Here is a 17,848-nt window from a genome sequence, read left to right as displayed (position 1 = left end):
GAGTTTAATAAGTTCTTTATAGATCTTGGATACTCGCCCTTTATTTGATAGTTCCTTTGCAATTATCTTCTCCCATTCTGTAGGTTGTCTTTTAGTTTTGTTGACTGTTTCTTTTGCTGTGCAGAAGCTTCTTATCTTGATGAAGTCCCAATAATTCATTTTTTCTTTTGTTTCCCTTGCCATCATAGATGTATCTTGCAAGAAGTTCCTGTGGCCAAGTTCAAAAAGGGTGTTGCCTGTGCTCTCCTCTAGGATTTTGATGGAATCTTGTCTCACATTTATATCTTTCATCCATTTTGAGTTTCTCTTTGCGTATGGCATAAGAGAATGGTCTACTTTCATTCTTCTGGTTGTGGATGTCCAGTTTTCCCAGCACCATTCTTTCATCCATTTTGAACTTATTTTTGTGTCTGGTAGAAGAAAGTGGTCCAGTTTCATTCTTCTGCATGTGTCCAATTTTCCCAACACTGTTTGTTGAAGAGACTTCTAATCATCATATTTAAAGCTATTAAATTAGCTTTTAAGAAAAACAGTTGACAGAATACTGTAGGGTCTCCCCGTCCTATGGACAGTTACATTTCTCCTCATATATCGCTCATATTCCCTTGCTACAACACATATATTCTAAGAGAAAGAAAATGATGTTCTTGATAATGGCAATAAACAGCATATTTAGGGAATTAAGAAGCTGCACTGACATCTCTATCAGTTCTTTCTTTACCAGAACCCACTCTTTTCTTTCTTCTTCATTTCTGTTATATTCCATAGCAATGCTGAGCTCTAACATCCCTCCTATACTTTGGGGATGTGATGCTAATTTGTTATTTCCCTGAGATCTCTCAAATAAGAGCAGTGAACAAAACTAAGTATTTTTTTAACTGACTTCTCAGGGATTGAATGAGCTCTCCAGCCTGGCTTCTTATGTCTTCCAATGTGGTTACCAACCAATACCTACTACTTATCCAGAAATGACGTGCTGATGTGACATTGTTACCAAATTTTTTCCAGCTGTGCTCACAGGCTTATCTTAGGGAGGAAAATTGGGAGTGGGATTAGGAAATCTATCTCTCTTCGCCTAGTGTCAAGATAGAAATGTTCCTGCTAGATTATATGTTCCCTTCTCCACTATAGCTGATACACTTCTAAAGGTGATAGGGTGAGAGAGAGAAAGAGAGATGGAGTATGGAGACAGAAGCATGGAAACCCTGGGAGTTACATATTAGGCAGGGAGTTTATTCTTCTATCCTTAGTCAAAGAATGCTTTCTAGGGAGGCAGAATTTGGGGAGCTACTGCAGTAAAGGGAGTATCATTTAGGGTATTCTGGAAATAGAAGGCATCTTCTTCCTGGAATGGAATTGGATATGAATGAATATAGGACATCTTGAGCATGTCAATCAAAGAAAACAGTAGTCATTAGTTAAATGCCAATGCAGGCACAGACTATTAATTAACACATTGTTGAAGGACACTTAGTATTTGATGGCTGAATTGGAGGGTGAGAAGTGAGATTTTGCTTGGTGTTGATAAATGGCTTTGAAGCAAGGGATGAGGATGCCTAGAGTAATGGTTCCATTGGAAGCTATATTAAGAGGAGACCAAGTGGAGGAATAGACAGTTGTTAACCCATCACTACAGTGTTCCTTATTAAGGCCTCAACACTTAAGGTGTTACAAAAATTATATTTCACTTTTAGATGAAAGCAAACAACCATAATTTAGTCTTACCAAGAATATTGTCATGTGCTAATGATTTCTAATGAATACGGTGGCCATTAAAAATTTATATCAGTTGGTTCAGAATGGAATGATGATGGCTGGTCTTTCTGTCTCTCTCTCTTTCTCTCTTTCTCTTTTTCTCTTTCTATCTGTCTCTTTCTCTCTTTCTCCTCTTTTCTCTTTCTTTCTTCTTTCCTTCCTTCCTTTCTTTCCCTCCCTTCCCTTTTTTTCTTTCCTTCCTTCCCTTCCTTTCCTTTCTTCTTTCCCTGACTTACAGTGTGCCCTGAGTCTGGTTATATAATCTTAGTAGTCTCATATCAGATCAAGAATATCTTTCATTGATTCTACTCTTTCATCAGTGACTAGCTGTATTAATTCATCTGTTTATTCATGAATGTGTCCTGAGCACTTAATATGTTAAAAACACCATGCCTGGGCATTTGTGGACTTGTTGGCCAAGCTTATCCAAATGGTCTTTTTGCAGTCAGCTATCTTATATGGTTAAGACATTGTCTTTAAGGAATTTTTAGGCTTCATTAATTCATATTCCCTTTTGGGAATTTTTCCTGACTTGGCTTGTTTCCAAATTGTTGTCAATGTTATTAATACATTTTGGATTGGTCCTATAAGAAATGGGAACTTTTGAGATTGTGAATGGATCCAGCTAAATAAATATTGACTAAAAGGAGTAAAAATGCTTGTGCTTAATCAGCTTCTGAGAAAGGGCCCTATGACTTTTGCGTTCTTTTTCACAGAGAATGCTGGGGAAAGCTTTATACTCTGGATTCTGCATCTCAAGAACTTTGCTTATGATCCAGCTTTCCTAATTACTCACTGGTAGAGTGACTTACTTCTCTCAACCTTAATTTTCTTATATGAAAAATGGAAATGGTTATTTCCTATTTCATAAAATATTAATGAACTTTCTTAGGGCTTAATAAATGATAAAGCCCTCATGGAGTCAGGAACATCCTCATCCTGGACTTTACCTTTGTGTGCAGGGCTACCTGAAGCAATGCCGGAAGAGAAGGGACATGTTCAGTGATGAGCAACTGAAGGTGATCTTTGGAAACATTGAAGACATCTATAGGTTTCAGATGGGCTTCGTAAGAGACCTGGAAAAACAGTACAACAATGATGATCCCCACCTCAGTGAGATAGGACCCTGCTTCCTGGAGCACGTAAGCATCTTCCCCCTTGGGAAGGGTTTTGAGAGGAGTTAGGGAAAAAATGGAAGGAGTGTTTGAACTGTCTGGTCCCGCCCAGTTTTTTGTCCTGTGGTGGAGGAATAGATTCCTATAACCCTGATGAAACCTCCTTGCCAAGGTATGAGAAATTAGGAAGGGTACTGTGATTTGGCCTAGGACTCTTTCTTTACCATTGTCTTCCCTTTTTTCTCTCCTTCAAGAAAGCTACCAGTAGGGTTTTCTTCATTTTCTTTTTTCTGTACCTGTTGGGTTCAGTTTCTCTAGGAACCATTGTTTTGCAAAAGGCTCTGAACATATTCACTGCATGGAAAATCTAAGAATCTAAGAAATGTAGTCAGCATGAAAGTAGGCCCCTTCAAGGCATTTAGAAGAGAGCAATAAGGTAGAGGAAGTGACAAATGTAGGAAAAGGGACCTTGTGACCTAGAGGAAGGAACACTAGGAAACAGCCAAGCAAGGATTTGAGTCCTGTGTCTGTAATGATTGTTTAGGTAATTTTGGGTAAATCCCTTACCTTCTTTGTGCTTCCTTATCTGGGATACAAGAAGGTTTCATTGTACACTTCTGTGGTTCTCTATCTTTTGGGTCTTACTCCCAGATGAGTTAGTTGTTCTGACAACTCTTCTCCTCCTTTGTATAAAGTATGTAAAGGTAATATGTGCTCATGGTACGAAATTCAAATGACACAGAAAAGGTGCAACTTAGGAGTAAATCTTTTTTTAAAAGGTTTTATTTATTTATTCATGAAAGACACACACAGTGAGAGAGGCACAGACACAGGCAGAGGGAGAAACAGGCTCCATGCAGGGAGCCCGACGTGGGACTCAATCCTGGGTCTCCAGGATCATACCCTGGGCTGAAGGCGTCGCTAAACCACCGAGCCACCGGGCTGCCCAGAAGTAAATCTTTTTGCAAATTCCCCATAAGGGATATTTGTTGGGGGACTGTCCCTAAGACCACTCTTATATTAGGTGATTACCTAGAAGGACTCACAGGAATCAGCATATAGTCATACTCATGCTTATGATTTATTATAGCTAAAGGGTACAAAGCAAAATCAGCAAAAGGAAAAGACACATGGTGAAAAGTCTGAAGGAAACTAGGGATTAGCTTCCAAGACACCTCTCCCAGTGAAGTCACATAGGATACATTCAATTCCCCTTGCAATGAGTTGTAACAACACATGTGAAATGTTTTCTATCAGAGAAACTCATTAGGGAATTAGTAACCAAGTTTTTTATGGGGGACCGGTCATGTAGGCATGCTCTGCCTAGAATATACCAAAGTTCCAGACTCCCAGAAGGGAAGCAGGTGTTCAGCATAAACCACATTGTGTATACAAACTGTGTAGACACAGTGAACCAGTCTTGTCAGGGAATGGTAAGAACCCTCCTGAGATCCAAGTTCAAGGATACCAGCTAACAACCAACCTTCCAAGCAGGTCTTTCTAAGAATAGTAGTCTTAGGCCTAATAAATTAGCTTTTTCTGCACAGTGTTTAAAACGGTTCAGCCATTTCAGAAAGCACCTGGGCGATATTTATCAAAGCTAAACATATGTATGACATAGTGTTTCCATACAGAGGTTCATGAGGGAACATTTGCAAGGCTGTTAATTGCATAGTAATCTTGTTTGTGGTGGAGTGCAATTAGAAGCAATTTAGGTATTTACCACCAGGGGATGAATAAGAAACATATAGAGGATGCTTACTATGGGGTATTGTGTTGCAAGAAGCAACAGACTAGATATATGTAGTTATAGTAACAAACAATAGACTAGATGTATGTAACTTATAGCAATATGTATCGATATCATAAACACAATAATTATTGGGAAAGTAGAATATAGAATAGTGGTTCTCTGCCTTGTGCATGATAGTGTGTTTAACAGCATTCATGTACTCTACCCACTGAAGGCCTGTAGTACCCCAACACCACTGAATTGTGACAACCAAAAATGTCTCCAGACAATATCAAATGTCCCCTGGGGGACAAAAAGTACCATTGATCTGTTGAAATGATCACATGCTTTTTTACCCCCTAATCTATTAAAGTTGCGTTTGCAACTTTTTTTTGCATTAATTTTTTTATGTTAAATGAGCATTATATTGCTGGAATAAAGCCTACCTAATCATGGTACATTATCATTTTTTTACATGTTATTTTGCCTTTTTAAAAAATTTGATGGTTTACCCTTTTCTTATTCAGTTCTACAATGTCATTTTTCTCAGCTTTGTTTAGGTGTAATTTACATACAGTAAGATTGACCAATTTTTAGTTTATAATTTGATGAATTTTAACAAATGTATATAGTTGTATAACTACCATATAATCAAGATACATAATATTTCTATCATTTCAATAGGTTTTCTTATTCTCCCTCTTTAGCCAATCCCTGCTCTCACTCCTGGCCCTTGCTAAATACTGAGGGCCATAATAATTTTACCATAATTTTACTTTTTCTGCAGTGTCATATAAATGGAATAATATAGTAATAGTCTTTGTATTTAGCTTCTTTTACTTAACAGAATGCCTTTGATATCATCCATGGTGTTCTATGTATCAGTAGTTGGTTCTTTTTTATTACTTAGTAATATTCCATTTTATGAATATATCACCTATTCACTAGTGCATTCCAAGATATCTGGGTTGTTTACTAGGTTGTTTCCATCTGGGGTATTACTACATGGTAATAGTTTCATGGTAGTTTGTTTCTTTGTTTTCGTTTTTGTTTTTTGCCATTCTAATAGGTATGTAGTGGTATTTCCTTGTAATTTTAATTTGTATTTCCCTAATGGCCAATAATGTTGAGCATTTTTTCATGTACTTAATTGCCATCTGTATAAAATCTTTGGTGAAATGTCTGTTCATGTCTTTTTTCCACTTCTAAGTAGGTTGTTTATTTTCTTATTGTTCAGTTTTGAGAAATTTTTAATTTGTCATTCCTAAGTTATTGGTCAGATATGTGATTTGCAAAGATTTTTCTCCCAGTTTGTGGCTTAGCCTTTAATTTTCTTAACACTGTCTTTGAATAGCATAAACTTTTAATTTTGTTAAAATTCAATTTATCATTTTTTTCTTTAATGGTTCATGTGTTTTGGGTCTTATTTAAGAAAATTTTGTCTAACCCAAGGTCACCAGATTTTATCCTGTTTTCTTGTAGAAATTGTGTAGTTTTGTTTACTATATAGGTCTATGATTTTATTTTCAGGTAATTTTTATATATGGTACAAAATAAGAGTCACAGTTAATTTGTTTTCATACATATATCTAGTTGTTCCAGCACCACTTATGAAAAAACTTAGCTCCTACATTGAATTACTTGAACACGTTGATCAAAAGTCAATCATATATGTGGGTGTTTATTTTTAGGGACATTATTGTGTTCCAGTGACATATGTGGGTATTGATATTCAAATACCATACTGTTATTTCTTGTTGCTATTTTTTATTGAGATATAATTGACATATAACATTAGTTTCAGGTGTACAACATAATGATTTGATATTTGCATATATTGCAAAATGATTACGAAAAATATGATCACAATAAGGCCAGCTAGCATCTATCACCATACATAGGTAAAAAAAAAATTTTTTTTTTTCTCATGTTGCCTTGATTAATGTAGCTTCATAGCAAGTCTTGAAAGCAGGTAGTTTAAGTGCTCCAAATTCATTCTTCTTCAAAATAATTTTGGCTATTATAGGTGATTTGTATTTCTATATAAATTCATCCCATCAAAGGTTGTAATATTTTCTCTTCTTTTTTTTTTTAAGTAGGCTCCACATTGTGGAGCCTGATGTGGGACTTGAACACATGACCCTGAGATCGAGATCTGAGCTGAGGTCAAGAGTCAGACACTTAACCAACTGAGCCACCTAGGCACCTTGTTCTCTTATCTTTATTGTAACTATAGGAGGTGATGGATGTTATCCTATTACAGAGTCATTTCACAACATATATAAATCAAACCATCATGGTGTATACCTTAAACTATTACAGTGATGTATGTCCATTTTTTTCTCAGTAAAACTGGGGTGGGGGGAATCAGCTTGTTAAGTTCTACCAAAAAACAAACAAGCAAAAAAAAAAAAAAACTCTGCTGCCATTTTGATTAGGATAGAATTAAATCTGTAGACCAATTTTGGGAAAATTTATAGACTTTCAGCTCTATGACCAAATATCTAAGTTTTCTACAATTTCTTCTAGCATTATTTCTAGTCTTCATTGTATAAATCTTGCCGTTATTTTTTAAAAATTATTTCTAGGTGGGTTTTTTTGCTGCTACTATAAATGTATTTTTATTTCAATTTCCTATAGTTTGTTGCTGTGATAGCTAAATACAATTGATTCTTGTGTATTGACGTTGAATCCTGACACATTACTGAATTTAATAATTGGTTATAATATTTTTTGTAGATTCCTTAGGATTCTATATACTTATAATCATATGCTATTTCTGAACAGTTTATTTCTCCACTTTGCTTGTTTTTTTTTAATTTTTAAGAATCATTGACACACAATGCTACATTAGTTTTTATTTCTTCATATACAATCTATATGCCTTCTCTTTCCTTTTTGTGTCTTATTGCACTGGTCAAATGGTAAAAAGCAAGCATCTTTTGTTCTGTACTTGATCTTAGGGGCAAGCATTCCATATTTCAGCCTTGAGAATGCTATTAGCTTTAGGATTTTCATAGTTGGCCTTTATCCTATTGGGAACATTTCTTTCTAATCATAATTTACTGGTGGTTTTTTATGATATATGATTTTTTTTCAAATGCTTGTGTATCTACTGAAATGATTATATGACTTTTCATTTTAATATTTTTTTAATAATAAATTTATTTTTTATTGGTGTTCAATTTGCCAACATACAGAATAACACCCAGTGCTCATCCCGTCAAGTGCCCCCCTCAGTGCCCATCACCCATTCATCCCCACCCTCCGCCCTCCCCTTCCACCACCCCTAGTTCATTTCCCAGAGTTAGGAGTGTTTATGTTCTGTCTCCCTTTCTGATATTTCCTACCCATTTCTAATATGTTAATGTAGTGAATTGGATTGGGATAAATCCCATATAATCATAGTGTTTCATACTTTTAATATACTATTTTGCTCTTTTTAAAATTACGTTGCTTGTCCTGAGAAGGTGAGAGACAAACAAACACTGCATAATTAGAATAGGCTTTAGAGAACTCAGTGACTCCATCAAGTGTAATAACATTTGCATTATAGGGATCCCAGAAGAAGAGAGAGAAGGGGTGGGGCAGAAAATGTATTTGAAGAAATAATAACTGGAAAATTCTTGAATCTGGAGAGGGAAAGAGAGATCCAGGAGGCACAGAGATGGCCCTGACAAATTCAACTCAAGGAGGTCAACACCAAGACACATAGTAATAAATTTGGCAAAAAAAATAGTAATAAAGAAAGAATTTTAAATGTTTCAAGGAAAAGAAGAAGGCTGGATACAAAGAAAAACCCATAAGCCAGTCAGAGGATTTTTCAGCAGAAACTTTGTAGACCAGAAGAAAGTGGTCTAAATATTCAAAGTACTGAAAGAAAAATATCTGCAGCCAAGAATACTTTATCCAGCAAGGCTGTCATTCAGAATAGAAGAGATAGAGTTTCCCAGATAAACAAAGGTTAAAAGAATTCATGACCACTAAATCAGTCCTACAAAAAATGTTAAGGAACATTCTGTAAGTTGAAACCAAGAATCAATAAGTAAGGGTATGAAAAACAGGAAACTCAAAGGCAAAAAAAATTAAGTAAAATCGATCAAGAGAAGCACAAAATAGAAGGATATAAAATATAATACCAAATATCTGCAATGTGAAGGAGAGAGAAGGAAAGAATGAGTTTAAAATTAAGTGACCATCAGCTTAATATAGACTGCTATATGCAGAAGATGTTTATATAAACCAAATGGTAATCACAAATCAAAAAACCATAAAAGAAATGCAAATAATAGAGTAAGGATCCAAGTATATTACTAAAGAAAGCCAAAAAACCATGGAAGAGAGAAGAAGAAATAATAAGAGAAAAATTACAAAGTTAAACAGATAACAAAATGTCAATAAATACATATCTATAAATATTTACTTGGAATATAAAGGACTAAATGTCCCAGTCAAAAGATAGGGTGACAGAATAGATAAAGAAAAAAAGACCCAGCTATATGTTGCCTACAAAAGACTCATTTCAGGAGGAAGGCAAGATGGCAGAAGAGTAGGGGTCCTCAATTCATCTGGTCCCCCAAACTTACCTAGATAACTTTCAAAACATCTTGAACACCTATGAATTCAACCTAAGATGTAAAGAGAGAACAGCCAGAATGCTACATAGAGAAAAGTGATCACTTCTGGCAAGGTAGGAGAGTGGAAAGAGGAAGATAAATGGTGGGGGAGGGAGTCAAGGAAAGCCATGGCAGGAAAGCTGTGCTGCAATCAGGAACCTTACAAATCTGCCCTTAAAACAGTCTTCCCTAACTGAAAAGTTCTCAGTGAGGAAATAGAACAGAACCGCAGGAGAGGCAGTGAAGTCTCAGTATTCCCAGACACACAGTAAGAATAGGGGCACCAGGGAGAAAGTTCACCACAAACCACAGTCCATTCGCAGTAAAGGGCTGGAATACCACAACTCTCCTGGGGTATCTGGGAGAGGTGCACCAATTACATAGGCTAGCACCTAAACTCTATTTACCCCAGAGCCTGGCAACAGACAGAAGCAGGCTATCCTTGGTTCCTTTCAGGAGAGGCAGATACCCAGAGCACAAGTCTAGAGGTGCAGGGATCTTGGTTCTAGGGCACTGAACAGACAAAGCTGGCTATCTTCCCTTGCCTCTGAGACAGGTGGAACCAGGGAGGATTCAAGATGGTGAAAGGTCTCCTGCTGCTAGGCGCCCAACAATTTGTACAAATCAGTGCCCCTTGTGCCTATCCCCAGAGGCATATAGGTCAGTGTGCACTGAGAGACTGTGATTGGGTACACATGGGGAGGTCTTGGCTCGAGGGCTGGAGATCTGGCAGCTGCAATTTTTTCTTTTAGCCTTTCACCTGAGATGTGTGGCCTCTAGGGAACAAAGGTCTCACAGGACTAACAGCTTCACACAGCCTGGCCACCCAGTAAGGAGTGAGGCATCTCTACCCAGGCACAGACACCTGAGAATCAGCACAGCAGGCACCTCCCCCAGAAGAACAAATGGGAGAACAAGGGAAGACCAAGTTTACTGACAAAGTAGCATTGGAAATCTCCAGGACTGAGGGAAAATAGTATATAGAACTCACAATCTTTTCCTTATGATTCATTTATCTTTCAGATTAAAAGTTTCCAATATTTTTTATCTTTTCCTGACTTAACTACAATATTTGTTTTTAGGTTGTTTTTTTTTCCTTTTGACTTTCATATTTCTACAAATACATGTCTTAGATATGGTCTTCCTTTTTAGATTCCTTTCAACACATTCAATTTAATTTTGTTAGGTATGTAAGTTGTGGAATTTTTTTTTTGTTTCTTCTTCTTTTGTTCTATAATTGTGGAAGTTAGTACCTTCTAGCATACAGACCAAAGTGCACTCAAAAACAAGTGGATCACCATGTTGGTCCATTCTGTGAGATTATATTCTCTCTTCCTTCCCATTTTACCCCCCCTCGTTTATCTTCTTTCTGTTTTTGTGGTTGATGTTGGGTCTCTATATAAGTTTTTCTGGTTATTTAAATTTATAATTTAGCACCTTCTAACATACAGAAAAAAATATACACAGAACAAGGAGGATCACCCTTTAGGTCCACTCTATGAGACGATATTCTCTCTCCACATTTAAAAACAATTTTTTTTTTACTATTTTTAAAACATGTCTTTCACTTTAGTGGTCTTTTTGACATTTTTTGCCCTGTTTTTATTTTTCTTTTATTTCCTGATCTCTGACCTCTTTGGAAAGATCAAGGTGTATTTTACTAGGTTGTGGCTGATGTTTTTGACTCTGTTCACTCATATAGCCATTCTGCACAGGACAAAAAGACTAGAAGGAAGAATTCACCACAAAAGAAAGAACCACAAGTAATACTCTCTACCACAGAGTTACTAGATATGGATTTAAGTAAGATGTCAGAAATACAATTATAAAATCACTGGTGGCTCTGGGAAAAAAAAGTGTAATGGACTCTAGAGATTATTTTACTGCAAAATTGAGATTCAGTCAGTCTGAAATTAAAAATATTTAGCTGATATGCAGGCTAAACTGGATGCTCTAGCTGCTAGGGTTAATGAGGTGGAAGAGAGACTGAGTGACATAGAAGACAAATTGATGGAAAGGAAGGAACCTGAGGAATAAAGTGAAAAACAAGAATACACAAGGAGAGGCTTTGGGAAATAGATAGCTTGAGAAAGAATGATATTCATCTTATTGTGATTCTAGAAGATGTAGAAACAGAGGACCACAAAGTATATTTGAACAATTCGCACTGAGAACATCCCTAATCTGGGGAAAGAAACAGGCATTCAGATTGAAGAGATATAGAGGACCCCTCCCAAATAAAGAAAAAATGATCAATACCCCCAAAATATAATAGTGAAGCTTACAAATTTCAAAGACAAAGAAACAATCCTAAAAGCAGCTTGAGACAAGAGATTCTTAACTTTAATGGGGAGAGAGGCCTGTTAAGCAGGCCTATCCACAGAGACCTGACAACCCAGAAAGAACTGGCATGATATATTTAGGGTACTAAATGAGAAAAAATGCAGCAAGGAATAGTTTATACAGCAAGGCTGCCATTCAGAATAGAAGGAGAGATAAGGAGCTTCTAGGATAGACAAAAAGTGAATGAATATGAGACCACCAAATCGACCCTGCAAGAACTAGTAAGGAGGACCCTGAAAGCGAATGAGGGAGCCCAAAGAAACAATCTGCAGAAACAAGGACTATATGTGTAACCTATGACACTAAGATCATATCTTTCAATAGTTACTCTGAACGTGAATGAGCTAAATGATCCAATCAAAAGACACAGGGTATCAGACTGGATAAAAAAGCAAGACCCATATATATACTGTCTATTAATGACTTATTTTAGACCTAAGGACACCTTCAGCCTGAAAATGAAGGAATGGAGAACCATTTACCATTAAAATGGTCCTCTAAAGAAAGCTGGGTAGCAATCTTCATATCATATAAATCAGCGTTTATACCAAAGTCTGTAATAAGAGATGAAGAGGAATACTATATTATACTTAAAGGATCTATCCAAAAAGAAGACCTAACAATTATGAATATTTATGCCTTTAATGTGGGAGCAGCCATGTATATCAATCAATTGATAACGAAAGTAAAGTGATACATAGATAACAATACATTAATAGTGGGAGACTTCAACACGGCACTCTCAGCAAAGGATAGATCTTCTAAGCAGAACATCACCAAAAAAACAAGGTCTCGAATGATATATTGGGCCAGATAGATTTCACAGATACATACAGGACATTCCTTCCTAATGCAGCTGAATACATATTCTTCTCAAGTGCACATGGAACTTTCCCCAGAATAGGCCACATACTGGGTCACAAATCAGGTCTCGATAGCTAAAGATTTGGATTATCCCCTGCATATTTTCAAACTACAATGCCTTGAAACTAGAATTCAGTGACAAGAAGAAATTTGGAAGGAGCTCAAACACGTGGAGGTTAATGAGCATCTTACTTTAGTATGAGTGGGTCAACTAGGAAATTAGAGAATAATTTAAAATATTCATTAAAACTAATGAAAATGATAATATGACTGTTAAAAATCTTTGGGATACAGCAAAAGCGGTCCTATGAAGGAAATACATCATAATACAAGCCTCCCTCAAAAATTGGAAAAATCTCAAATACACAAGTTAACCTTGCACCTAAAGCAACTGGAGAAAGAACAGCAAATATAGCCTAAACTAAGCAGAAGAAAAGTAATAAAGATTAGACTAGAACTCAATGAAATACAGACCAGAAGAAATGTAGAAAGATCAAAGAAACCAGGAGGTGGTTCTTTGAAAGAATTAATGTAATAGATAAACCTCTAGCCAGACTCTTTAAAAAAGACAAAAAAGACTCAAATTAATAAAATCACAAACAAAAGAGGAGAGATCACAACCAATAACAAGGAAATACAAACAATTTTTTAAAATGTATTATGAACAACTATATGCCAACAAATTAGGCAATTTGGAAGAAATGGATGCATTTCTGGAAACCTACAAATTACCAAACCAAAAACAGGAAGAAATGGAAAACCTGAACAGGCCAATAACCACTGAAGAATTTGAAGCAGTCATCAAAAACCTCACAAGACACAAAAGTCCAGGGCCAGATGGCTTCACAGAGGAAATCTCACAACCATTTAAAGAAGAAATAATACCTATTCTACTAACGCTGTTTCAAAGGACAGAAATGGAGGGTATACTTCCAAACTCATTCTATGAGTCCAGCATTACCTTGATCCCAAAATCAAAGACCCCACTAAAAAGGATAATTACAGACCAATATCCCTGATGAACATGGAAGCAAATATTCTCTCCAAGATACTAGCCAATAGGATCCAATAGTACATTAAGAGGATTATTCACTACAACCAAGTAGGATTTATCCCTGGGATGCAAGGGTGATTCAACATTTGTAAAATAATCAACGTGATAGATCACATCAATTAAAAAAAATGACAAGAACCATATGATCTTCTCAATAGATGCAGAGAAAGCATTTGAAAAAATACGGCATCCATTCTTGATTAAAACTCTTAAGAGTGTATGGATAGAGGGAACATTTCTCAACATCATAAAAGCCATTTAGGAAAATCCCACAACAAATATTATTCTCAATAGGAAAAAACTGAGAACCTTTCCCCTAAGATCAGGAACATGACAGAGATGTCCACTTTCACAACTGTTATTCAACATAGTACTAGAAGTTCTAGCCTCAGCAATCAGACAACAAAATAAAAGGCATTCAGATTGGAAAGGAAGAAGTCAAATTCTCCCTCCTTGCAGATGACATGATACTGTACAAGAAAACCCAAAAGACTCCACCCCAATATTGCTAGAACGCTTACAGCAATTCAGCAACGTGGCAAAATACAAAATCAATGCGCAGAAATCAATGGAATTACTGTACACAAACAATAAGCCTGAATAAAGAGAAATTAGAGAATCAATTGCATTTAAAATTGCACCCAAAACCATAAGATACCTATGAATAAACCTAACCAAAGAAGTAAAGTATCTATAGTTTAAAAAGTACCAAACTTATCAAAGAAATCGAGGAGGACATAAAGAGATAGAAAAACATTGAATGTCCATGGATTGAAAGAATAAATATTGTGAAAATATCTATGCCACCAAGATCAATTTACACATTCAGTGCAATACTTATCAAAATACTGTGGACTTTCTTCTGAGTTGGAACAAATAATCTTAAGATTCATATGGAACCAGTAAAGACCCTGAATAGCCAGAGGAATGTTGAAAAATAAAATCAAAGCTGGGGGGCATCACAATGCCTGACTTTAAGCTGTATTACAAAGCTGTGATCATCAAGAGAGTATGGTACCGGCACATAAACAGACACATAGATCAATGGAACAGAATATAGAACCCAGAATTGGACCCTCAACTCTATGGTCAACTCATCTTTAGCAAAGCAGGAAAGAATATCCACTGGAAAAAAATAGTCTCTTCAATAAATGATGTTGGGAAATTTGGACAGCCACATGCAGAAATTAAACTGGACCATACTCTTACACCATACAAAAAGATAAACTCAAAATGGGTGAAAGATCTAAAGAATCCATGAAAATACTAGAGGAGAACACAGGCAACAATCCTTTTAAGTTGGCCACAGCAACTTCTTGCAAGATACATCTATGAAGGCAAGGCAAACAAAAACAAAAATGAACTATTGGGATTTCGCTCATGATAAAAAGCTTCTGCACAGCAAAGGAAACAACAAAACTAAAAACCAGCCTATAGAATGGGAGATATTTGAAATATTTGAAAATATTTGAAAATGACATTGGATAAAGGGCTAATATCTAATATCTATAAAGAACTTATCACACTCAACACCCAGGAAACAAACAATCCACTCGTGATTTTGCAGAACACATGAACAGACATTTCTCCGAAGAAGACATATACATGGCCATCAGACACATAAAAAAAAAATGCTCCATGTCACTTACCATCAGGGAAATGCAAATCAAAACCACAATGAAATACCACCTCACACCCAAAGAGAATGGCTAAAATTAACAAGACAGGAAACAACAAATGTTGGAGAGGATGTGGAGAAATGGGTACCCTCTTGCATTGTTGATGGGATTCCAAACTGGCACAGCCACTACGGAAAACAGCATGGAGGTTCCTGAAGAAGTTAAAAGTAGAATTACCCTATGACCCAGCAAGCACACTTCTGGATATTTACCCCAAAGATACAGCTGTAGTGAAATGACAGGATACCTGCACCCCAATGTTTATAGCAGTAATGTTCACAATAGGCAAACTGTGGAAGTAACCACGTATCCTTCTCCAGAAGAATGGATAAAGAAGATGTATGTATCTCAGATACACACACACACACACACACACACACACAGTGGTATATTACCCATCAGAAGGATGAACACCTGCCATTTGCTTCAGCATGGGTGGAACTGGCAGTTATTATTGTGATGAAATAAATCAATCACAGAAGGACAATTATTATATGGTTTCACTCATATGTGGAATATACAAAATAGTGAAAGGGACTGTAATGGAAAGGATGGAAACTGAGTGGTGAAAAATTAGAGAGGAAGACAAACCATGAGAGACTCCTACCTCTAGGAAACAAAGGGTTTCAGAAGGAGAGGAAGGTGGGGGGGATTGGTGGACTGGGTGAGGGGCACTAAAGAGGATGGTTGATGGGATCAGCACTGGGTGTAATACTGTATGTTGGCAAATTGAATTAAAATTTGAAAAAAGGTAAAAAGACTCATTTCAGACCTAAGGACACCTGCACATTGAAAGTGAGGGAATAGAGATGGCACAAAAAAGAGAAAGTGAGGGAATAGAGATGGCACAAAAAAAGACACAGATCAATTGAACTGAATAAAAACACAGAAATGGACCCACAAGTGTATGGTCAACTAAACTTCAACAGGGCAGGAAAGAATATCCAATGGAAAAAAAGACTCTCTCTTCAGCAAATGGTGTTGGGAAAAACTGGACAGCAACATGCAGTAGAATGAAACTGGACTACTTTCTCACACCATACACTGAAGTTAATTCAAAATGGATGAAAGGCCTAAATGTGAGAAAGGAAACCATCAGGCAGCAACCTCTGTCATTGGCCAAAGCAACTTGTTACTATACTCATCTCTGGAGGCAAGGGTACCAAGGCAAAAATTAACTCTTGAAACCTTATCAAGATAAAAATCTTCTGAACAGTGAATGAAACAATCAACAAAACTAAAAGCAACCTTTGGAATAGGAGAAGATATTTGTAAATAACAGATCTGATATGAAAGATCTTATCTATAAAGAACTTATAAAAATCTATAAAGAACTAGAAAGAACTTATCAAACTCAATACCTAAAAAAATTAATCCAGTTAAAAATTGGCAGATGACATGAATAGACATTTTTCCAAAGAATACATACAGATGGCTAGCAGATAAGAGATGTTCATCATCTCCCATCATCAGGGAGGTATAAATAAAAACTACGAGATATCACCTTACACCTGCCAGAATAGCTAAAAGTAAACAACATAAGATACAACAGATGTTATCAAGGGTGTGGAAACAGGGAAATTTACACTGTTGGTGGGAATGCAAACTGGTGTAGCCACTCTGGAAAACAGTATGGAAATTCCTCAAAATGTTAAAAATAGAACTACCCCAGGATCCAGCAGTTGTACTACTAGGTATTTTCCCAAAGTTTACATTAATACTAATTAAGATAGATACATGTCCCTGATGTTTATAGTAGCATTATCACCACTAGCCAAATTATGGAAAGAGCCTAAATATCCATTGACTGATGCATGGATAAATAAGTGAGATGATAGATAGATAGATAGATAGATAGATAACTCATCCATAAGAAAGAATGAAATCTTGCCATTTGCAATGACATGGATGGAGCTAGAGAGTATTATTCTATGTGAAATAATTAGTCAGACAAAAACAAATACCATATGATTTCACCTATATGTGGAATTTAAGGAACAAAACAGATGAACAGAGGGGGGAAAAGAGAGAGACAAAATATAAAGTTGACTCTTTTAACTATAGAGGACAAACTGAGGGTTGCTGGAGGAGAAGTGGGTGATGGAATGTGTTAAGTGGGTGATGGGTATTAAGGAGGGCACTTGTGATGAACACTGGGTGTTGTATTTAAGTGATGAATTCCTGAGTCCTATTCATGAAGCTAATATTACACAGTATGTTAACTAACTGGAATTTAAATAAAAGCTTGGAAGAAAAAAAAACTTAGAATTTCTTTTAAAAAAAGAAAGTTATTCAAGCTCAAGTGAGGACAGCAGCCCAGAATACACAGTCTTAATATGGAAGAAAGTGCTCCAGAAAAGGAGTATTTAATACAGGGTTATATATAGCTTTTTGTTACATTAAGTCACAAATCATCATGATGAAGGACATTTCAGAAGGTTACAAATGTTATCTTATGCTTTTAGTATATGCAAGGTTGCAGGTTTCAGAGCTATGGAAATGGAACTTAGAAAATTTTTACTCTTATCTTTAGTTTGAAATGTTTCTTTTTTGTTATTTGCTACAAAGTAAATGTACAGTCTGTGCTCAGCACAGATATAGAGCCCACACTTTGAAGTTTGGTGAAGTCATTCTGACCCTGATAAAAGTATAGCTTCCCTGGGAGCCCAGGAGCAAGATCCACAAACATT

General features: G+C 36.2%; 1 protein-coding gene across 15 annotated transcripts in view; it reads left to right on the top strand.

The window, feature by feature from the left end:
- The window catches only part of ARHGEF9 (Cdc42 guanine nucleotide exchange factor 9), a 206,214-nt gene that overhangs the window by 127,349 nt on the left and 61,017 nt on the right, over nt 1-17,848 (top strand). For all 15 annotated transcript variants that reach the window (XM_025989027.2, XM_072744020.1, XM_072744028.1 and 12 more), the window contains one exon: nt 2,718-2,897. In XM_025989027.2, coding sequence (XP_025844812.1) covers nt 2,718-2,897 — 180 coding nt within the window. The remainder of the gene's footprint in view (nt 1-2,717; nt 2,898-17,848) is intronic.

Source organism: Vulpes vulpes, chromosome X (genome assembly GCF_048418805.1).
Source record: "Vulpes vulpes isolate BD-2025 chromosome X, VulVul3, whole genome shotgun sequence".
In the NCBI taxonomy this organism is placed as follows: Eukaryota; Metazoa; Chordata; class Mammalia; order Carnivora; family Canidae; genus Vulpes; species Vulpes vulpes.
This window is presented reverse-complemented; position numbering and strand designations above follow the sequence as displayed.